Here is a 24,381-nt window from a genome sequence, read left to right on the forward strand (position 1 = left end):
TAAATGCCTGAAACGCATAAACTGAAGCCCGTAAACTGTTTTTAGTTTACCCTAATATGCAATATGTTAATTATACATGGCCTATAATATTTATTAGATTTTTACCCGACATTTACTGCAAGTAACTGAAGGTGGCAATCATACACAATACTCCTGCCTCCTATTTTCTCCACAACATCCCTGTGAGGTAGGTTGGGCTGAGGGTGAGTTACTAGTCCACGGTCACCCAGTCGACGTTCATGCCAAAGGTGGGAATAGAATTCACCATTTCCTGGTTTCTATGTAAGCATTTTAATCATTATGCCAAACTGGCTCTCCAATTTATTATTTATTTATTATGGTTCACTGTGCAGCCAGCCAGATGTTTAGACTGGATTTGGCATTTTTATTATTACATATTAACACAGTGATTAGGATAACAGGCAAAGAGGCACATCAGGGCCATGAATACTGGCAAGTATGAGGAAGTGCTAGGCTATTTCTGCAAGAATTACGCTACACAACCTGGCCATATTGTCATAAGATTAACATGTTCTTTGTACAATATCCAAAGCTCTGTTAATATCCTGGACTAGCTTGTTATCCTGTCTAGACCAGAGGATAAGATTCCAGCAAAGATTAGATCTTGACAGGCCCAGAACAATCCATACAGCTCCTTGATTGGGTTATGCTGAATAGCTAGGCTCTAGGCAAAAATGCATTTTCTAAACCATTCCAAAAATTAAATTGATACGATTCAACAATCTGAAATCGTTTTTGAATTGAAACATTCCAGTGTTTTAAGTCAAAACATTATGATACTTTGAGACAAAATATAATTTCAGATGGAAAGAAATTAACATTTTGAATCAAAAAGGAGAGTTTGAAGTGCAGCTGATCCACATATGTTTTGCCCTCCCATGATAGCAGGCTATTCTTCTATGGAGGATTTTGGAATCTGCTTATGTTTTAGGCGGAATTTTGAAAAGATAATGGTGTAAAAGGGGGAGAAAATCAGTTTAAATCCCTGTTGGTGTAGAAGTTTCTGTTTCATTTCATTATGATCAAAGATCAGCCAAAAACACAGTTTGGTACAAAGCAAATAACATATCCCAACAAATACCACTGTTACAAATTAAAACCCCAAAATCTTGTGTTGCCAGTAAACAAGATAGTGGCACTTAGCAACCCCCAGTTCCCCATAAGTGGGAACTCAATAAACCTTACAATACTTAAAAGAAAGTTTGCCCTCCAGGAAGGTGAGATGTACCTTTGAAGGCTTTCACAAATGGATCAAGTTTACTATAGAAAAAGGAGTTCTTTTTCAAGCACAGGAACAAATGTAACAGAGACGCCTTAAACATATGCCAGGCATGGAGTAGGAAATTGTATATATTCGATTTACATGGCCATCCACTCAAAAAGGCAACTCTCGGCAGCTAGCAAAGCTTAAAAACACTGCATACAAAGAAAAAGGATAAAGTAATAAAAAGCCCTGGGGGCCAGGCGCACAACTATTACCACGAGGTACATTTAACTGTACTTTTCTCCAGATGCTGGCCAGATACACCGCTAGAAAGTCAAGTCTTCATAGCCTACTCAAAGGCCAACCCAACTTTTGGGAGAAGGCCGTTCCACAGGCATGGCAATAGAGAAGCCGTGCCTCTGAGGTCTCATAAGGTCACACTGTCTAACTGATGGAACCCAGAGCATGCCCACTGTGTTGGATTATATAGGACAAACAGAGATAAATGATGCCACAAATATTCACGGCCCAATGCCATGAAGGTTTTGTAGATAACAAACAGCACTTTGAATTGCACCCAGAACATTGGTAACAAGTGCAACTTACAGAGTAGCAATGTTGCTAGCACTAGCCCTTAGACTTACCGTATTCTGGCTGGGGAATTCTGGGAGTTGAAGTCCACAAGTCTTAAAGTTGCCAAGTTTGGACACCCCTGCCATAGTTCAAACTAGATCATGGAGATGAACTGTAAATTCGGTATTAATAAAGAAACTGAGTACAAAGTAACCTTTAATCCTACCATTTTGTAATGATAGAATGTAGGAAATCTAAGTATAACTTTATACCTGAGGTAAAGATAGTTGTAAATTAAGCCCAACTCCTAATGCCTCTATGTATCCTATATATTTGGGTTAGGAAAGTTATTTTGAGGTGGTTTTGGTAAAACATTTGGATTCAAACCAATCAACTGCAAATAATCCTGAATCAAGTAAAGTATCTTCATCTTTCTGCCATCTGCATTTTTCTTCCATGATCCCCGTTTTTACTGCATGTAAATATATACTTTCTTAGTTTAATTGTCAAGCTAGAAAAGCCCAAATAACACAAGATTCTCATAAAAGACATAAACATCATTGCATAAACTAATCAAGCCCAAAGATCCTGGGATTTTGGTGATGTATAAGTAATGTTAAAAGAAGTAATGGTCTCTTACTATAAATGTTCTGCCATGGAGTGTTTTATCCTTATTCTTCCTAAATATTCTTTTAAGAAATGGACAAGATTAACAAGAATATGATATTAGCATATTCACTGAGTCTCAAATCACAAAACAATTAAGTTTACTATTACCTCACTTCCCTTTTCCATTAGATTGTCCCAGAGTATGTATCATCTTCTCCTCCTTCTACCTTCTTCTCCCTCTCATCCTAACCAATGATTCCTATATGTCTCATTTTAAATCTCAGACCTCTTAATTTTAAACTATCTAGTCCTTATTACCCAGCTGTAAACTGGTGATGGGGCAAAATCATCTATGGACCCACTTGATCCCTTATGTATTTCTCTGCATTCTCTTAAATTGTCTGTAAGAAAATATGATGATCTTTGTGATGATTTTTTCACTCCTATCCTTAAATATGTATATTAAATTATTATTATAGCTAACCACCAAACTGTGGTTATCCATTTTTCTTTGAGGTATAAAAATTAAAATCAGAATGTACAAAAAGTACTGATTAACAGAAATATATGTTGCTCATTAATACTATTTTGAAGAGAATATTTTACAGACCATTGGCCCTTTTATTGTATTCATGACACTCACTGTTCCATCAAAATTTTACCCATTTGGGATGCACTACGAGAAAATAAGCTTTTCTAACAATACTAACATAGTCAAAAAGTAAAAAAATTGTCATTAAAACAAACAATTCTGCAAAATGCTCTTTGTTGTTGTTAGTTGTGAAGTCATGTCCAACCCCATGGACAACATTCTCCAGGCCTTCCTGTCCTCTATCATCCTCTGGAATCCATTTAAGCTCACACTGACTGCTTCAGTGACTCCATCCAGCCACCTCATTCTCTGTCATCCCCTTCTTCTTTTGCCCTCCATCTTTCCCAGCATGAGGCTCTTCTCCAATGAGTCCTTCGTTCTCATCAGGTGGCCAAAGTATTTAAGTTTCATCTTCAGGATCTGGCCTTCTAAAGAGCAGTCAGGGTTGATCTCCTCTAGGACTGACCGGTTGGATCGCCTTGCAGTCCAAGGGACTTGCAGGAGTCTTCTCCAGCACCATAGTTCAAAGGCCTCAATTCTTTGGCGCTCAGCCTTTCTTATGGTCCAACTTTCACAGCCACACATGGCAACTGGGAAAACCATAAAAGTGCTCTTATGTAACTATAAAGCCTTAGTGCATTTGGTCAAATGGTCAATCACTCCAATGACTGTTTAGTAAAACCCTACCTTGGTAGGCTTAATGTAGCGGTGCCCTGAAAAGACTTCCCCTTGCTTTTTAATCAGTTCCTTGTCTCTTAAATTTTACATACTGTTTTTATGCTTTTAATATTATATTGCACACTGCTCAGCGTAAGGGAGATGGGCGATTCTTAAATATGACAAATATATACATAAGTAAAACAAATTTATATGTGTAACTAGAGGAAAGTGGTTTTCAACTCAGTTCTGAAAAGTCACAGAGAAGAGTGACATCAGTGACAAGGTGCACATGGACAATATTAAGCAATAATGTTTACTAAGTTTAGTAAATTGTGTAGATTTAGCCATTGTTCTTTGTAAGCCAGTTTGATTTAGCACAATATATGAAACCAAACAACTATGGGTTAACAAACCATAGTTAAGCAAACAGTGGTTTAACATAACAAGAAACTAGATTCACCTGAGACTTCAAAATTGTAGTTAGGGTCTTATAAAATCTCTTGTAACTCTTAGGTCATGGGTGTCAAACTCGCGGCGTCATGCTTGCTGTCATGTGATGTTTCGCGACCTTTTTTCCCTTTGCGGAGCTGGGGTGGGCATGGTCTGCGTTTGACGCATCCGGTCTGCAGGCTGCCAGTTTGACACCCCCTGTCTGAGGTAATAAATATTATAATTCTAGTGTGGAGCTCAATTCATGATATATTTCACCTGGTTATTGAATTAACCAATTTTCTTGGTTTGCTCAACTCACTGAACCGCAAATTAAAGCAGGCTGAGATTGCACAACATACTAAATCTTAAAAACAGACAAAACCAAAATGAATATTAATGCTTAATATGCAGTTACTTGATCCTTGCATAGCTTAACATATATAAATAGATCCTATATATATAACATACAAATACACTACCATTTCTATCATATTCATCTTGAAGATATTAACAAGGTTTGTGTTTCAGGAAATAACAACTGTATTACAAAAACTATTTTGCAGTGCAATCTCTTACGTTTTCTCAAAAATAGCTTCACCGAATTCATTGGGATTTACTCCCCAATAAAGGGTTTGTAATTGCAGTTCCAATGGTGATTAAAAAATGGATAGAATTTATGTGTCCACATGAGCATTAATGGCATGAATGGAATCTCCTATTTCAATGTTACCAAGTGTAATCTGTCTGCTGAGAGAAAACGCAAAACTGGTTAAACATTCTCTCTAGCTACGCATACATAACCTGCAAGCATTTCATTAACATTTATGATTCTAATCTGTGTTGAAATAACTTCTGTGCTTCAACAGATGGGGGAAGGGGAAATAATTGAAATATACCAAATATGCATTAAGAAACGAAAAGCCTATCTCCTATTTCTGACAGATTTTTTAAAAGAAAAGGTTAAATGTTTGGTGAACCAGAAGGAATTATAAAGATAATTGCAAAGGCGGAACATTTTAGCAAGAGTATTCTATACATTAACAGTATATCTCAGGCACAACACATTCAATACAAATTAAGAACCACCACTGCTAATTGTTATGAAGCAGCTCTATGCTTGTTTTCCAAAGCGGTGAGCAGTTGTGTGTGTTGGCTGTTAGATGTGACAACAAAATCAGCCGTGCAGATGCAGGGTTGGGTCTGGGAGTTTTTGGCTGGTAAGAGAAAACCAAACATAGAAAAAGCTGGGAGCCTTCTTTTCAGGACTAATGGGAGGGAGGCAAGTCATGGGAGCCTTGCTGGGGGATGGGAAGAGTGGAGGGGGAGGGGGAAATGCAGAGCAAGGCCTGAGAATTATCCTCAGTCCTCTCCTCTGTTCAGCAGGACTAACAGGAAGATGTGAAGCCTTTGTAGCTACAAATGGGAGGAGAAAAACCAGCAAGAATCAACTTGAACATTCTTAGGGGGTTTGCCCTATTTCTCAGGGTTAATAGAGTAAATAAGACATACTAAATCAGTCGAAAACAAATCTTCCAATCATTTTCTTTGCCCATCTCCTAGCTAGTTTAATTGGAGGACATGAAATTCTGGTAAAAATCCAGAGTTAGGATTTGTGGCGTCCTAGTGCTACATGCAATGGGCCTGAACAATCTTAATTTTCTTTACCTGGGAAGCAAACTCAACATATAATTGTCAATGGAAATAACATATCCACCAGGAAGTGGTACCAGATAATTTTATTAGGAAAGGGGAATTAATTAAATCCAAGATTTTGATCAAAAAAAATCACTATGTATAATTTTAATTTAGCTTGATTCCCGTAAAAGGGTTCCATGAAACGATTTCAAATATGACAAGATTAGACTTGCCTGTTTAAACTGGAATTTAATGAAGAAAGCAGAAATATAAACCTATTGAGTTTTTTCTTTCTGCAAAATTAATGGGAAGAAAGGTATGCTTAAGAGGAACCGCAAAATACATTAAATAACCATAAACTAGTCAACAATTTACAATGGTTGTGTTTTTTACAACATGCTAAATCAAAATATGCATTAAGGCCAGATTCACCCAAACACTAAGCTATAAGTATGTTTGCATGGTATGTTAATCACTGGCTTATAGTACTTAGATTTTACTCAACCTAATTTCCGGAGTCCACATAACATGTAAAATATACTATCTCTGCACAAAGTGCTTGGCTAAAATGTGATTAATTACTGTGATTCAATGCACTGTGCTCAGCTGTTGTGATTTGTAAAACCATGGATTACAGTTCAAGCACACCTTGTGAACAAAGCCTCATTCTTATACATTAACTATGTCTGCAAGTCTTTAAAAACAAGACGGTGTTTTAGAAAAGTGTGGTCAAGTGAAAATGTAGAAAGCCAAATAAAGTTTTCCAGCTTTTGTCCAACAAAACACGTCTGAATCTGAAGACACACTCTTATCAAGCATTTCAACCACCTTCGCCCAAGCTGAGCAATAGGCCAATAGCTTACAGTTCTGGGCAGCTGTAAACTCTGACAAAACCCTCCCTTTATTATGTATCTCAGTTGCTGTTCACTAGGCCAAGATACCGGGAAACAGTAATGAGCCACTGACACACCTAAAAAACGGGCTCTGCCAAAGAAGCCTCTGTGGGAACAATGCAAAAAGTCTCTTCCCCGCTTGGCTGCTGGTGAAAACGAGTTCAGGGGAAGCCGCCGAATCTCTTTGGAAATCTGGCCCCCGTTTAAAGCAAATAAACCTACCTGAATTCTGTAGGGTTTTTTATTTCCCGAAATATGGTTCTTTCTGTTTCAGCTCCCCTCCCGCCCCCCACCTTCACTTTTCCTGCCTGGGTTTTGTGTTCAACTGAACCAGGTTTCCCGAAATGCACGGTTTCGACTTAAGACGAAACCCCGAACCGTTTCGTCTATAAGTCAGCCGCCAACTCAAGCCTGCGTTGTTAGATGGCGACTTTTACAAAACCTAATCCAAGGCAGAAAAAATAGGCGCAGGTGAGACGGTTCCCATCGGTTCCTTCTCGTGGCTTTCTACGTTCTCACATTCACCTTCATACCAAGGTTCACACACCTCCATTTTTCATTCTGCTTCAAGCAAGGGTCTCTTCTTCCCCCCTCCCCACACACTCTTTTCCTAACTTTTCACCTCCTCCCTGCCCGGGAGTCATTTTCAATGCCTTCTACACAACGACCGTCGCTTTCGCAGCAAGGGCGACCTTGGCTGCTGGACAACGTGGAGGGGGCGTCGCTACACGGGGAAGGAAAGCGGCTGAAAAAAAGGAGGACTAGGCGCTTCCCCCCCTTTTTTTCTTCTTCTTCTTTCCTCTCTCGGATCGGAAGGGTGTCTACCCTGACTCACTTCCAGAGAAGCTCCGGCCATGTGAAACGTCTCCTGGGGAGGAAAAAACCGCGTTTTTGTTTCAGTCCATCTATGGGGCAACTCTGACGTTAAGGCAATGTTTGCACTCTGCGATCAGGTGTTCCGCGAGTGAATGCCTGCATTGGGGGAGGGGACGGTTTTTATTATTATTTCTTTTATTCATTAAACCTGAAACTCCAGTGTCAAGTTAACATTTAAAGATATGTCACAAACACCATTGACTGGCGCTAATGGTTCATACGGGTTGCTGGCAGCGTCCTAGGCATCAACCAAGTACCTTAAAATATGATGTTCCTAGTAGCGCGGGTTTTTTGCAGTTTCGCTGGCGTTATTGCAGGAAGCTGCAATTTCTTGATGCGCTTTTATTTTTTGATGTGTTTTTATTATTCTTTTTTTTAAAAGGTGTCTTTAAATCTACTCCAGGCGAAGGAAACACCTCCCCGAGGCGGGTGTAAAACAGCCCCGCAGGTCCACCGTGGCGAGCTGCAATAGCTCGTTATTTCCATCAGGGAAGTGGCCCTCCAAAGCGAGGCCTCCTTGCCCGAAAGCGGAGGCAGGCAGGCAGGCGGGGTGCGGGGAGGGCTGCCTGGAAGCGGCCCACCCTGGGGCTCGCGGCGAGGAGGAACGAGGCCGCCTCCCCCCCCCCCCTGGCTCTGGGCGAAGAGGAGCAGGCTCGTCACCGGAGCCCGCTCGCTGCCTCGGCGTCTCTTGAAACTCGCTGAGAAGCGCCCCCGGCGAGGGAGCGGAGGGGGGAGGGCGGGAGGCTGTTCCCAGCTCCGAGCCGCGTTTTCCCGCTCGCTAAACGAGCTCTTCGGCTCTCGCTCTCTCACGAGCCCCCACTCCCTCACGGGCCTCCGGGTGCTTCCGCCGCGCCCGGAACTCGTTCTTTCCCCTCCCCCTCAAATCTAAAACGGGCGCATACTTCCCCTCCACCCCGCCAGCGAAAGGGCGCGCCAAAGGCCATGCGGGACTCCCAAGCGGGTTTTTTCCTCGGCTGGCGTGGCGGGAGGGGGAGCAAAGAAGAAAAAAAGACGAGTTGGGTCGCGGGGACTCTTTGACGTGGTTGCCACAGGCTCGTCGGCGGAGGGTTCTGGCGAAGGAGAGGCGGCTGAGCGATACCGCCGCTCGGCGCTTCCTGGAAACTCCCGCTTAGGAGGAGCGGGTGGGGCCGGCGGGGGCGGGGAGAACGTCCTGCCCTGTGAGAGGAGTGGGCGGGTAGTCCGTCAGGTGAAGGTGAAACTCAGCCCCGGGCCCAGGACGGAGCTCCGGAGTAGCCAAGCGTGTGCTTGTCCTACGGGGGGGGGGGAGGGGGGGCGCCGGTAGAGTGCAGAAAAGCGACCCCCCCTCTCCATTTTGAAGGAAACACGGTTGACACCCCCCTCAAAAAAATCCAGCCCCAGAGAGAGAACAGCGGCGCTGATCCTCCCCATCTTCCAAAGAGGAGCGCACAAAGACCCCCCCACTTCCCCCCCCCGGCAAAAGGCATGTGGAGCAGCATGACCCCCCCAGAAGTCTCGAGCTTGGCTCCAGCACAGAACTGCCCCCTCCCCCCTGGGGTGGGGGCCGTGGGGGGACCCCTCCCCCAGTTTCCAAGACTAAAGAGGGTGGGGGAGAGTAAGCCTGAACCCCAGATCAGCCAAGCGAAGAAGCCCCTCATGCTGACACCCCCCCAAAAAAAGCAGGCTTAGATCGCCCTTCCCAACGAAAGGATGCAACTTTTCCACGCGCGCCTCCATCCCCAAAAGAGTTAAGCGAGCAGCCTCTCCCCCCCCCTCCGAAAACAAGCGCGGGGGGGGAGAAGGAGCAGCAGCCCCGCTTCCTGCGGATTTGGAAATCGAGCGCAAAAAAAAAGCTTTTGAAAGCGCCCTCCCCGCTTCTCTACATTTAGTTTGCAAGCTCTCCCTGCCCCCCCCCCTTTCACACACACACACACGCGCGCACTCCCCCCTCCTCTCCTTTCAGAGACCTTCAATTTATCCCATCACCAAGCTGCATGTCAGCTGGGAGGTGGGGAAGAAGCTGGCTGCAAACTGCAGAGGGTTAATGGCAGAGAAACTGCGCTGGGGGGAGGGGAGGCCGCCTTTGCAAATGGAAACATTCGCTACAGAAGCATTTAGCACAACCGAGAGGGAAAACGGCCCAACTGCAAGGAGGGAAGGAAAAACTCCCTTTGCTGCCCTCTGGTGCCAGATCTTGCCAAAAGGAAGCGGGGGGGGGGGTTGAGAAATGGGTACAGTAATATGGGTACCTAAACGGGGAAGCAGGCAAGGGGGTGTGGCGCTTTTTTATTTTTATGGCTTTGGGGGGGTGGAGGGGGAGGCGGAAGGCTGTATGGATTGAAATGCAGTTCCTTTGCATAGATGTATGTGGAAGGCAAGAAGGTTAGCTCAACTTCAGATGAAGTTTGCTGGTACAGATTACTTCTCTCACTATTTTTACGTTTCTGTTTTGTAGGTGTTTAATTCCCTGAAGGCTTTATCTGTGGAGTTTGGATGAGGAGTTGAATTAGACGAGGTAAAAGCAAATGAAAGGTTTTGAAAGTGGAAAGTCAGAGAATCCATGGTATTCAGGGGACTATGGGTAAGGCATTGACTGGATTACCTGTCTACCCAGAATCAATTCTTAACATCAACATAGATGGACTTTTCCCAGGGTGAGTTTCCTGGTTTGTTCTTTAAGGTCTCCCTGTAATTCAGTTCGTTCACTTGGCTACTGGTTGTATATTTCTATTTCCTTTCATCTTTCCTGTTTGTCCATAATATTCTCAGGAACGAGCCAATCTACCAAGTAGCCTTGTGTGACCAATTGGTGTTTCTTGAAAAATAATCCATTGCCAGCAGACTTCAACACAATCAGGAAGGCTCCACCACAGATAAGCTTTTGGCAGCTGCTTCCACTCCAAAAGACAGCACCAACATCTGCAAGTCTCATGGACAATGCCAGCTCCAATGCTGCTGCCGCATCTCTAATTGCCAAACAGCTGATTGGCACATCAGTATTCCTTTGCTGGTGTCCATAATTTTTAAAGGATCAATCTGAGCTTTTGCCCTCTAACACATTGTGTAACACCAACATTCAAAACAATCAGTACTGATTCTTCAAAGTCTTGCTTTCAATTTTGTAGTGTGTCACAAAGAAAATAATTGCTTATGTATTTCTGATATTTGTGAAAGATCTTTGTCAAAACCTGTGTGCCACAAATCTCACTGAAGGCAGTTTGAGGCAGCTTACAGACATTGAAGAATGTCCAGAATAAATCATTAAAACAATAAAGATCTTAATGATAGACATGTCATGGCATCTTTTCCAAGGCCTTGATTGCTAGCTTACCAATGCTAGTTTGCAGACTGCCGATTCTGGACTGCTGATTCCTTTACTATTTGTTTATTTGATTTATATCCCATCTTTATTCTTTTTACAACTCAAGGTAGTATATAGATAACCAACCACTAATAATTGATGCTAAAAAGCAGAAATCATTCAAACTTCAACTTCTTTGTTGTCACTGTTAAGGTTAGTTGCTGACCCATTGGCAGTGGTTTGGTCTTCATGTTTAACCTTAATGCCATTTTTTTCTCCACTGTGCTCGTGTTTTTGCATTTTCAGCTATCAGAATGTGTAATCAGCATAACAGAGATTATTGATATTTCTTCCTCCATGTTTAAGACCATGCTTGTCTTCCACTCCAGCCTCCCTCAAAGATATTCAGCATATAGGTTATGAATCTGGATTATGGCTTCCTGTCCTGTGTATAGGTTTTGGATGAGATTCCCATTTGCCGAAAGGCATTTTACACTTGTTGGCACAATCCAAGGCTTTTCTGTAATCAATGAAGCACATTTTTCTTTTGGGTATTCTTTAGTTTCTCAGTTATCCAGCATGGACCATAATAGTATCTCTTGTTCTTTGTCTCTTTTACCTAGAAAAAACCTATGGCAGAGCATACTGGTCTGCAGATTAGCCAGCTGTATTTTAGGCAGATACATTGTGCAAACACAGTTCCAGTATGTTATGCAAACCTAGGAACTTGGGTTCAGTCAATGAAATAAGCATACTATATGCTCACAGCTACTGTGAATTCTGGTATTTACCATAGAAATTAAGTTCTGGTAGAAGCTGTCACAAACTCATTCATCGCCTGGATATAAATCAGAAGGCCTAGCCCAGTGGTGGGCAACCTTTTTTTTCAACTGAGCCAAATCTCGCCAAAACCACGATTGAAATTTATTTTGAGAGCCACATTTTTAAAACCGAAAATACATAGGATGGTATACTGTTTTTAGTTTCAATAAACTCTGGCATTTGAAGCACGCAAGTCTTAAAGCTGTCAAGTTACAAGATCCTTGCACCCCTAACCCTTTAGAAAAAAAAACCCCAGGGGTCTTCAAACCTGACAGCTTGAAGACTTGTGGACTTCAACTCCCAGAATTCCTCCTCCAGTCATGTTGGCTCAGGAACTCTGGCATTGAAGCATGCAAGTCTTAAAGCTGTCAAGTTGCAAGACCCTTGCACCCCTAACCCTTTAGAAAAAAGAAAAAACCCAGGGTCTTCAAACCTGACAGCTTGAAGACTTGTGGACTTCAACTCCCAGAATTCCTCTTCCAGTCATGTTGCGGCGACGTCATCTGCGTGGATCCATCTTCGGCTTTTTTCACAGGGGGCAGGGCTGCTGCTGAAGATGTCGACGAGCCCCTGCCGCCACCAGAATAACAGCTGCCTCCTCCTCCTCCTCCAACAGCACCACTACATTTGGAGTGAAGCCGCCAAAGCTCCCGCTGGCGCCCCCCTCCACTCGGAGCACCGCGTTACCCCTGCTGCCTTCTCCGCCGCCGCCATGCTTTTGAGAAGCCATGAGGCCATGAGGCTTTTTTTCCCTGCTCCTGCCCCCCCCCCGCCGTCTTCCTACTGGCTCCCGCGGCCTCATGGCTCCTCAAAAGCACAGCAGAGGAGGAGGGGGCAGGGTAACGCAGGGCCCAACTCAGGTGCTCCGAACGGAGGGGGAGGCGCCGCTGACATAGGCGGGGGCGCCGGCGGGAGCTTTGGCGGCTTCACCTCTGCCGCAGCGTCGGGTGCTGTTAGAGGAGGAGGAGGCGGCAGCAGATATTCCGGTAGCGGCAGGGGCTTTACTTTAGCTGCAGCGCCGGGCGCAAGCAGCTAGGATTGGCCACCCACAAAGGACCTCCTCCCCGGGCTTGCTTTCCTGGCGTCAGTCGCCCCGCGCTCACCAAAACAAGTCCGGGGAGGTCCTTTGCGGGCGGCCAGTTCTAGCAGCCGCGCACCTTAGAGGGAACAGTGGGAGGGAGGGGAGCGGGCGCCCGGCACACAGAAGAGCCGCATTAAAATGTGTAAAGAGCCGCATGTGGCTCGCGAGCCGCGGCTTGCCGACCACTGGCCTAGCCCAAGCGGAGGACAAGTACCATAAAAAGATTCATGAAGAGAGAAAAAAATCTACCTTAACCAAATCATTCCAGCTACAGTAAATCCTAATTTAGTACAATAAGTTGCTACTGCCTTCAAGAAGTTTCCCTGAAGCATAAAGCAAAAAAAGAATTAGTAATATATACTGCATTAATACACACACATTCTTATGCCAATGGACTATGTGGTGTCTCTCATTGATCATTTTGTATAAATGACAAATGTGCAATATTTGGGCAAAGGTGCTTCATATCTTGCATCACACTGGATCCAGTGCACATTTGCCTGCTTTAGGTCCAAATAGTGCACAGTAACTCATGGTTGACCTTGGTTACCACTGGACATCCAGCCTCAAGTGCTGGTGTAATAAAGCCCTATAGGCTTGGTTCCTACTTGCAGGATTACTAGCCATGGTTTTTGGGGGTATATCATTTATATGCTCCCCAAGTTTTCTCTGTGGTCATTAAGTATTTTCAATTTCAACCATCTTCCTTTAAAATTCCTGATATTTTATATCACTGGAACTCTGAGCCCCTCTAAACTTTTTAGTACTTCCCTCATATACAGTATAGATTTAACCACTCCAGCTATATACTCTACACTCAGAGTAAATTTACTATTTATACATAATATGTAGTAGTATTTATACTCTGTATTAGCATGTCTTTTCCAAACAGGCTCTCCATTGCCTCAGTATTTTTTTTAGGCAATAGAATACATATGTACACATATTACATTGTTAAATCAATTTTCTTTGTCAAAATAAGAGATCTAGTCAACAAACTGTTTAAGCTGCAGAAGCTTCCCCTTCAGTCATGGAAGCGTATTTCAATTTAGAGCAGGGACTTCGTAAAAAAACAGTGTAATACCTACATTACATCCCCCTTCTTTCTTCAGCTTCAAATGCAAATACATAGGTACATATACAAATCCAACATGCTTAGCCTAGTATGATATTGCAAGACATAAAGATTGCTCTTTATTCTTGCCTTTATACTCCCTCAATTTAGGCTGAACGTGCAAGACAATTGAATTTGGTGTATGGAATATTACTGATGCATTCTAAAGTTGGATTTGTTTCTATCTAATCTTAGAACTTTGATCTCTTAAATGTGCACCAGGGAAAAAATGTTTTAAGATTTCCACAGTGAAGGCTGAAGCAGGATAAAAAAAATTAAATGTCCTTGTAATTGCAAGGTAAATGTGTCTCTCTCTGCTTTCTACTTCATGCTTTAATCATTTTGACACCAGGCTGTACAGCAGTAATTTAAAATTAATGTGATTGACATTCGATGGATAGCAAAGTCCAACATGGAGCTCCACCTCCTAGACAGGATGGCTCAGGTTGAGGTTTCAATTGGCTGCTAGACTTAAGACAGCTGACACAACACCTACCAAAACACGGCAAACAATTAATCTACTAATTTCATTTTCTCTTTAATTTGAAACCAGAAAATTGTTACCCATCAGCTCGGAAACATAGCTGTCTAGTCTCATGTTTCTCTGAAGAAACAGCGCTTGTAAAGTTGGTCAAAGCAGGGTGTATGTGTCACAAAAGTAAATACGGCAAAATATTTTTATTAACCAGATTGTGCTCCTTAAATACCAGAGTCAAATGAAGTTAGTGGGCTACATTTGGAGAAACAAAAGATTTTAATGAAAGGGAACAAGACAATACTATAATGCAGTTAGCTTTAAATAATCTGTTAAAGGTTATTTGTGTACCTTTAAAGTGGCTTGAGGTGATTTAACATTGTTTTAGCGTGTATTTTTCTCTCAAACATATTTTAAATTGAAGACAGACTCATCCTGACTACAGATTAGAAATGAGCTCAAAATGTATTCATTTCCCCAGCCTTCAATTTCTAGTGCAATATAGCCAAGAGATAAGCAACTGGTGCTTTTTAAATATTTTCAATCAGCTCTAAAATGTTCCGGAACTCCTCCGCCACTGTGGGTAGTGATTAGACACTATACATGTAGTCCTCAACTTAGGACAATTGAGCCACAAATTTATGTTACTAAGTGAGACAGTTAAGTGAATTTTGTCCCGTTGCATGGTCTTCTTGTCACAATTGTTAAAATGAATCCTAGCAGTTAAGTTAGTAACATGGTGGTTTAGTGAATCTGGCTTCCCGATGACTTTGCTTGTCAGGTCGCAAAAGGTGGGCACGTGATCAAGGAACACTGCAGCTATCATAAATAGAGTCACTTGCCGAGCATCTGAACATCGATGCTGCAATAGTCTTTAAGTGGGAAAAATGGTCATAAGTCACTTTTTTCAGTGCTGTTGTAACGTTGGTCACTAAATGAACTGTTGTGACTTGAGAGGTGCCTGTAGTAGCAACAAATCCTAAATATTTGAAGGATGTGAAAGTTGTCCGATCTTGGAATAGCCAACTATATATCCCAGATGTGAAAAAAAATCCAAAATCAAGGTTAATTCCTAGTATATCCATGCCAGTTGATGTCAAGAGCAATTCAGCAATTCAATGCCACTTATCCTCAATTTTTTTCCCAATTTACCTGTGTTGCATACATCCCTAAGATTTCCTGGTAGGTTCCCATCTAAGAATTAAATCTGGACATGTTTAGCTTTTTTATGCACACTGCTAAGGACACTAGGAGGTGTATCTTCTTGCGGTTGACAATGGACAGTGTTGCCTCCAGGGAAAGGAAATTTCTCATGCCCACCTACCAGACATCTGGAAACCAGCCCTAGTCAACAAACGAACCCCACCCACCAGCCAGGTCGTTACAACACAAAAGAACAATGGACACACAGCCAGCACTTCAGCCACACAGGATGATACGAAACAACCGACCAATCTACAATCTCAATCTACCAATCAGGATGCAACCACACAACCAATCAACCCACTTACAGCAACAAAGTCAGCACTTCACACACCCTCACCAAGATTTATAGAAAGACGACAGCTTTGACCACGCCTTACTCGCACAAGCACGAAGTCGAAAACACCAGCCTGAAGATGGGGAGTGGAAAAAAAATAAGGTGCAGGAAAGCAAAGAAGAAAAAATAGAGAAAAACCTCTAAGAAAGCAAATTTCACCCTCATTACGATAGGTATAAACAATTTTACTATCTCTTCACCTTCTCTTATTTAACAGATATAAAATTCTTCATTCTATTGTTTATCTCTTAACTCTAGGAACATCCAATAAGTAGTGCTCTTTCTAATCCAGCAAAAGTCTAAACCGAGCCCTAATATAGTATAATTAAGTAACATATATTAAACTCAACACTCCACATCTCAACTTTGTAAGGAAGTTCACATTTAAAAGCCATAGAGCAGTCCCATTATCCTATTGTGAACACAAAAGACTAAAGTTTAACATGAGAAAGAGGGACAATTTCTCTTTTAAGAGAACAAGATCCCAAACATTTGTTAGTGTACCTTGAGTGAAAAGACAATTAGATACAAAGTCAATTTAAGTGCTGACAGATTAGAATATATAAAGTAACTGTTAAGGAAAAAGGCTTAAAATATTAACTGTAAACAAATTCAATACACATTTTTCCAGTGTAGATATCAGCAAATCTGAAAAGAACTACCCCGAATAACAACATATCCCTTTCAAAGAAACATTCCATATCTCATCTATAATCAAATCCATATTTAGAGGCATAAAGTAATTCCAGTATTCATTTTTCCGATCCATATATTAGCAAATCCAAAAGGAAGTATACAAAAGAACATGTCCCATGTTAACCCTGATCAAATAAACTGACTTTGTGCTCCTTTTTGCATAAAACCATCTTGTTCTTTTCATTCAGACAGTTGTTGTCCATGTTTAGAATTTCTTTAATAGTTCAATCAGCCTCTTTTCTAAATCCAGCCAAAAAATATATTCCAATTGCTGACTGAGATTGTCATTTTTAATTCCTCCTTAATCTTCAGATAAGACTTTGTTGCCTATTTGCATCTTCTGCTAGGAACAGGCTTTTCCCAAGCAGACACAACATGGCTAACTTTATTGATTCGAAGTCCCAATGCAGCTCTTCAAAAATATCTCTGAATGCCATTATAAATTGTTTGTCTTATCCTAATTTACAGGTAGTGGTGGTGGTGCTGGAGATCTTCTGATAGATCCATGGATAAGATCTACCAAACTAAAGTTCAATTAAAAAAAACATGAAGATACTATCAGTTAAGTGGTTTCTTGGTGCAGATGCGTGAGTTTAGTTGGGGTGGTGGATTTAAAACTTGGTTATAGTTAGGTTAATAAGTCATTAATGATCTAAACAACTCCTGTAATATAGAATGTTTTTACACCACTTTGGTAAGTATCCTAGTTATGTCTATAATTAGGAAAAAAATTCCTGGATGTAATAATCCATGTTCTAAACTGCCATTAGAATTATTATAATACATTGTCCTACCTTGAAAACAGACTCACGGAGAAACAAATGAGTAAAATACAAGGCACAGAAAGAGTATTAACTGAAAATTGATTTCCTTGCTGTATTTTAAGCTAGAGAGATTGCAGAGTAACAAGGTCACAACAACATATTTTTTTATGTACCTGGACTTGAAAAACTCATCAAATTTAGAAGGTATAAAATATTTGTCACTGTATTTTCCAAAAAGCACTGTCTCTTCATTCGTTCCATGGAAACTGATTTTTTTTATTTGCAAACTAACAAAAACTTAGTCAATAACTCATCCACAGTTAGCATTGCAATTCTAACAATGGAGGAAAGCCATTTCATTTCCGCGAAAGAGCAACGAAATCTCTAATTGATATAATTGAGCAACTGCGCCACTGGATTGATGGAATAGAGAGTGGGAGCAGGTGTCCTGATGGAGAAAGAAATGAAAAGCCAAGAGGAAATATTGCTACAGAAAAGATAGAGGTACTGTTGCTATTAAATCACTTTGTAACAATCGTAAACATTCACCCACACCCACCAGATTATTTGCAATGTATTTTACAATAGAGTAAGATTGACAGAGGTTTCATAGGCAAGGCTATCTGTGCAGCCTCAAAGACCAAAAGCATCCAAAATACATTTGGGTAATTGAAAGAATTAAAATGCTGGCTAGTACAGTCTTTCTGTTGTGTCCAAACTACTTGACAATATTTAATAAACTTTAATATGAAACTAATAATAAGATTTTCTCATTATTAGCTTATGGTATATATTAGCACTTATTATGCAAGAGGTTTTTTGTTATTTCCTTTATTGATTCTTTATTCTGAAATAGATAAAATAACCATCATTTTCCTAAGTATGTTTTAAATTTGAATAGCTAATCCATCAAGTTAGCATCTTCTGCAACCTCAAGAAAATATCCCAAAGTAATGATACAAGAACGGCAATCATGTAAGTCAATTAGCAGTTTCTGAGTAAAAATAGCAATCATTTAGTCAATTAATGGATTTTGAGTAAATATATAAACAAACACATTTTAACTTCCCTGTTATGGCTTAATCTATTGATCTGTCATTTAGTGTATTTTAACAGCCCATCTTCCGAATTTTTTGGACTTAAAAGAGTGAAAATAATAATATATAATATGGAGTTCAATTAGCATACTATGGAGTCCCATCTACACATTTTTGTTGTAATGTCTCCGTATAATCCCGCTGAGATATGAGGAACGTTTCTCTGCTTGTGGAAACACTGTTATGTTCTCAAATAAAATTTTATATCCCATCAAACAGAACAAAATCTAACTCAAGCAAATTTACAACAATTTAAAGGAAGCCACATAACAATTGTTGTTTAACCAACAGAAAACACCTGTCAAGAGAGCACAAACTGTAAAAACATCATTCTGAATTTGAATAGTAGCATTTATTATAACCAAGTTTTCAAAGCAGGCATAAAAATGGGCAATTCTTTTTTAGGTGGCAATGCCAGTAAAAGGTAAGGCATGGAATATAAAATAACTATTATTTAAATACCTCCAGTTATATTGGGCTACTGCAGGAGTGTCAAACTTGCAGGTCTGATGCATCACGCACCAGCCATGCCCACCCCGGGTTTAGCGAAGGGTGGGGAAAAGTCATGATATGTCACATAACGAAACAAGATTGACATCCCTGGACTACAGCTCCCAGAATTCCATGCCAGCAGAGCGAAAGGTATCCACTTGACAATTAGTAAAAATGACTCCAGAATTAAGAAAATCACTGTTGCATGGTAGTTGTTTCCATTCATTTGCAAAACAAGTTTTTCTCTTGCACAGTGTGTTCCCATCTGTCCTGCTCCTAAGCAGTCACCTATGCATTCCTGGTGGCCAGACACTAAGCCAGAGACTTATCAATTACGCTTATTTTTTCCTAAATGGAAGTAGCTTACACTTCCCCTTTAAGTTCCCCCTATTAAAATGGCTCCTACTGTCATAAAAGATTCTAGTTACCCTTGGAGTTTATTAGGATTGTGTGTTCTGGAATCGGCACAAAGACTTCAGAAGCTACATGGCTTCCGTGAGTTGTGCATGTTGAATATCCAAAATTATTACATGAAAGAATCATCAGTTTGGCAGGAAATTAAAGAGTATATGGTCCAATCTTCTGCACAGTGCAAATCTTCAAATGAAGAATGTTAACTGCATTCAGATCATGGTCCTCTAATCTCTACTTCCATTGGAGAATCTCCAGTTTCCAAAGTCAGATTAATTAATCTACTGTTAAGCAATTCTTAGAAATTTCTTTTATACTTACTTGTATTCTGCTTTCCAACAATTTCCATGCATTGTTTATGGAGGGAAGGTAAAACAATCTCCTGTGTCAGCCATTTAGAAATTTAGTAGCATTTCTCCCCTTGATTTCCTGCACCCAAGGCTTAAACATTCGACGGTTCCTCATATCTTGAAATACCCCCGATAAGCAAGTAGTAAACTCTCTCAGTTCATCTGCTTTAATGCTTTTTGTGATTTCTTTGTATTGCATGCTGGAAACTAGGTCCATAAAGATTGAGGTAGATCAACTAAGAAAGAGTTCCCCAATTTAGTAAGAGTTAAACCAGCCACCCAAATGCTTACAGTTGACATCAAACAAATTGGTATTATTACATACTTGAAAAACCTAAGCCGCTGATGACTATTATACAGGAAAATGTTTTTCAAGGGGAAAATTGTTGTTGGGATTCTGTTTATCAAAGTCTTCATATTATGTAAAAAGGACTTTTCTGAATAGTCACTTCAGACGATTTATATTACGTACCGTATTTTCCATTTCTATGTAAATATGCGTTCTATCCCATTAGGCGGGTTATTTGAGGGAGAAGTAGGATACACGGCCACATTATAAAATTTTAGCTGCCACCCCACTGCAGTCAGGGTACGTGCTTTCCTAGTGACAATAAACTGGGGAGGATCAGCAAACTTTCCTTGATATTCCCTATTGCAAACTTACCTTCATATTGTGGTAAACCTATATCAGCAAATCCAGAATAAAGAAAGCTAAACAGATGGATAGAGAAAGACGAGAGATAGAAAAAAATAGTGTCAACAGCAACAGCAGAGCATTCAGTAAATGTAGGTAAGGTAGAAACAATCTCTATACTGCTAAAATTCTGGCTCCTGTAACTGATAACTGGTTGAAACGGTGCACCATCAGGCAATTTTATTTTTGAAACAAGGTATTTCAAATAGCAATAGCACTTTTATATACCGCTTTACAGCCCTCTCTAAGCAGTTTACAGAGTCAGCCTATTGCCCCCAACAATCTGGGTCCTCATTTTACCCACCTCGGAAGGATGGCAGGCTTGATGCTCCAACTTGCAGAAGGCATCCAAAATCCAAGACCCACGATTCCCCTGGAGTTGAAATTTGGCAACTTTGATAGAACATTTTATGACATTAATATCACGAAGCAGTTTATGTCCCAATATGTCATAAAACTCCCTTGACTATGATGTTTGACTCTGCTATACAGTTCAGCATGGGCTACTTTTCAAGGCAGCTACACCTCTGACTGCATCCAAGATTTTCCAGCGAAAGCAGTGCATTAGATGTTTTGTCATCATTGAAGGCAATGAGGAATCTGTTAAGGAAATATCTCTGAAAGGAATGACCTAAGAGGGCAGGGGTTGTCTAGTTCCATTTAAAAATCAATGGTGACAACAAGACAGCTGTTGCTGATCGCTTCCCTTCTGCCAAATAAAAACCAATATCTTTATTTGAATATTTCCTAAAGAAAAAAATGTACATCATTAATAAATCTAATTGGGCAGTTCTTGTTCATCACATCTGTTCTATTATAATATGATATTCTTCTATTATCTTATAAAACAAAGGATGAGGTTTGCATTTACATTAAATATCAACACAAATGAGAAAGCAAACTTCAGTCATCATCGTTCCAGCCAGAGTGGAAAAAACACTGGAATGTTGTGACAAAAATATCTATCTATCTATCATCTATCTATCTATCTATCTATCTATCTATCTATCTATCTATCTATCTATCTATCTATCTATCTATCTATCTATCTATCTATCTATCTATCTATCTATAGAGAGACAGACAGACAGACAGACAGACAGACAGACAGACAGATATGAGATAACAGATTCTGTCCCATTTGTAAGCAAATTAGGCAGCCACTCAATTTAAAAAGCATATTTATCTTTTCTCGTTTGGGCCATGTTGGAAAAAAATATTTTGTGACATGGTTCATTTTCTATTGAATTGTCATTAAGCAGTGTGATTTACAATTGACATATGATACATTGGGACCATAAATGTAAGCCATAATAATATGATTACTGTATGTACATAAAATAGTATATTAATATGGAGATCCCAATAGCACAAAGATCCATCCAGACAGGGAAATGCAAGGTTAGTCAGTAAAGTAACTTCAAGCTGCATGATATGATTTATTTCAAAATTCAGACAGAAACCCTGAGTTACCAGCTACACAATCAGTTAAATTAAAAAAAAAAGAGCAACAAAGACCTTTTTTTGCACTTTTTTTGCAGTTAGCATCATGGAGGTGCTGGATTGTGCTGTTTGGCAGAGATTAAAACAAACAAACAAACAGAAACCCTCTTCCCTTTCTCCATCTAGAAAATCTGGACATCTTCACCATTGCAGGCTCATTACACATTTAAAAGCTAGATACAATCTGGCATAGATTTCAAGAGTCCACAGGATTTGTGGAGCTAGAAAAAGTATGTAATTCCAACCAGTCGGATGGAATTGTCTTCAATCACATGATGTTGAAAAGGGAAAGCGGGAAGGGATGAGTCAAGAGTTGTTCAAAACCATCTTGAGTAACAGCCACCTGGCTTGGATGATAAGGAGCAGGAAGTTCAGCTTGTGCACACGAGAACTCACAAATCATGTAAAAAGTGTGTGTCGTTAAAAAAACAAAACAAAAGCATCTCCACTGGAGTGGTCTTGATGAGAGAAGCCGTGAAAGCACACTTTCAGCTGTTACCAGGTTTGAGTTGCTGAGTTGTCAACTTGTCTAAGGCATGACCATTTGCAGGTAGAGGCGTTTTGCGGGAAGATTATTGCATGTTCATCTTCTTACCTACATCTACATAATTCCCTTTTGAAATAGATTCTCTGTTCATTTAAGAACAACACATCACAACAACAACAAAAAAGACATCCATAAGGAGAACAAGAGCTAATCTTTCTGAAGGCACTTGGCCCTGATGGACTTCTTGGTGGAGAGACGCTCTCCTGTGCCCCTGGAAATACCAGGGGAGTTTGTGCAGAGTCACAACTTGGTGGGATGGTGGAGAATTACCCTGTATTCCCGTATCACAGAGTGGTAGATGGGAGCTTCTTAACCCGCCTCTGTGCCAAGAAAGAGGCTTCAATAGGCTTCAGTTGAGGACCTGGCTTTGAGTTGTTCAGTGCAGAGTACGTGGCAGCCATGGCACCCTGGAAGAGAGATGAGCCACAGGAGTTTGCTTAAGAGACAGACATGTATATGTTGCATGGGCACCAGGGTTGACATCACTACCAAAAACTGATTATTTGCCGACCCCAAAGCACTAAACCATTCACTCCCATCTACCCATGCTGTTTGGAGACGTAGCATTTTCATTCCAACCTAGAACTAAGGAGAAATTTCCTGACAGTTAGGACAATTAATCAATGGAGCAACTTGACTCCAGAAGTTGTGGGTACTCCAAAACCAGAAGTTTTTAAAGAAGAGATTGGACAACAATTTTTCTGAAGTGCTACAGGGTTTCCCGCTTGAGCAGGGGGTTGGACTAGACAGAACTCCAAGGTCCAACTCTTGCTATTCTGTTATTCATTCAGTTACTCATTCTCAAGAATCAAATCTTTTCCTGCTGGTATCTGGAGGCTTTCAGTTGGGGAAGGTGGCTTCAACGTATCCCTCCGAAGGGTGCTCCCACAAGGTCCCAGCTCAACAAGCAATGATGATAGGGGCAACTGATAGACTCGCCTTTCCTAGTTCCGAGGCTCTTATTAATCTCAAAGGTTATCATCTGTTTCACTATCCATGGAAATCTCATTGCCCAAGATGAACAATTTTACTAGTGCTAAGCCTCAACTGTGGTGGAGCAATTTAACCCTGCTTAAGGAAACGAAATCAAGATCTTGAAAGAAAACAAGGATCACTTATGTGTTGGTTTCTTCAGGCAAAAATAAGAATGGAGCCAGAAGTTTTGCAGACATCCATGGAGTAATGAAGTCCACTTTTCTGGGAGTCAAAACTAACTGCAGTTTCTCCACAGAATGTATTTGTGGTAGGAGAGCCATTTACTGTGTGAAACAGCCTGACTTGTTCTTAAAGAAATGTAACGGCTAAAGTTCCTGAAAGGAGGGCAGCCTTTTTACTTTAATGCTTTCAAGTCAATCTTAACTCTTGCAACTGCCTGGACAAATCACTGCAGTTTTCTTGACAAGATTTTCCAAAGTGGTTTGCCATTGCCTCCTTCCTAGGGCTGAATGTGTTTGACTGTCCAAGGTCACTCAGCTGGCTTTGGACCTAAGGCAGGACTAGCCTGAAAACTTCAACCAGTGTACCAAATTGGCGCTCTCTGCCTTCCATTTACAGACTAGAATTCCGTCTCTCTCTCTCTCTCTCTGACTGGTGTTTTCCTGCTAGAAGCAGTATCTTATGATTCTTGATCAATGTATTTTTCCTTTTTCCTTTTTTCCCTTTTATGTACACTGAGAGCATCTGCACCAAAGACAAATTCCTTGTGTGTCCAATCACACTTGGCCAATAAAGAATTCTATTCTATAAAGAATTCTATTTCCTCTGGCAAAAGCTATATGTGGAAGTTTTAACCTAAACAATCTGAAGCAGCTTAGAATATCTAAAGAATGATTTCCAAAGGGTTTCGATCAGGTGTATGCACATACATAGGATAGGGAGAGAGAGACTTACTACTCCTATCCTGATGAGGTTACTCTAGTGTTTTAATTACTTTTTAAAGTACCATCAAGTAGGGTGTAGGAACACAGAAGTGCCAACTTCTTCAGCCCAGACTAGTATTGCCTGCTTTGGCAGCACTTGT

At 40.8% G+C, this 24,381-nt stretch overlaps 2 protein-coding genes and 1 long non-coding RNA gene across 7 annotated transcripts in view; 1 reads left to right on the forward strand and 2 right to left on the reverse strand.

Annotated features, from left to right (window-relative positions):
- Positions 1-7,033, reverse strand: part of ARID1A (AT-rich interaction domain 1A) — a 116,580-nt gene extending 109,547 nt beyond the window's left edge. The window contains exon 1 of the mRNA XM_081962396.1: positions 6,842-7,033. The gene's annotated coding sequence lies outside the window, so the exon portion shown is untranslated. The remainder of the gene's footprint in view (positions 1-6,841) is intronic.
- Positions 7,034-9,230: 2,197 nt separating this feature from the next.
- Positions 9,231-11,534, forward strand: LOC309397019. The gene is made up of 3 exons (XR_014176194.1): positions 9,231-9,482; positions 9,930-10,128; positions 10,244-11,534. It is a non-coding gene; the product is annotated as an uncharacterized lncRNA (long non-coding RNA).
- Positions 11,535-21,726: 10,192 nt separating this feature from the next.
- RPS6KA1 (ribosomal protein S6 kinase A1) overlaps positions 21,727-24,381 on the reverse strand; it is a 127,871-nt gene continuing 125,216 nt past the window's right edge. For all 5 annotated transcript variants that reach the window (XM_081961921.1, XM_081961920.1, XM_081961918.1 and 2 more), the window contains one exon: positions 21,727-22,768. In XM_081961921.1, the coding sequence (XP_081818047.1) occupies positions 22,646-22,768 (123 nt within the window). In that variant the 3' untranslated portion in view covers positions 21,727-22,645. The remainder of the gene's footprint in view (positions 22,769-24,381) is intronic.

The sequence above is a fragment of the Natrix helvetica genome, assembly GCF_964273705.1.
Source record: "Natrix helvetica genome assembly, chromosome: 9".
NCBI classification, from domain to species: Eukaryota; Metazoa; Chordata; class Lepidosauria; order Squamata; family Natricidae; genus Natrix; species Natrix helvetica.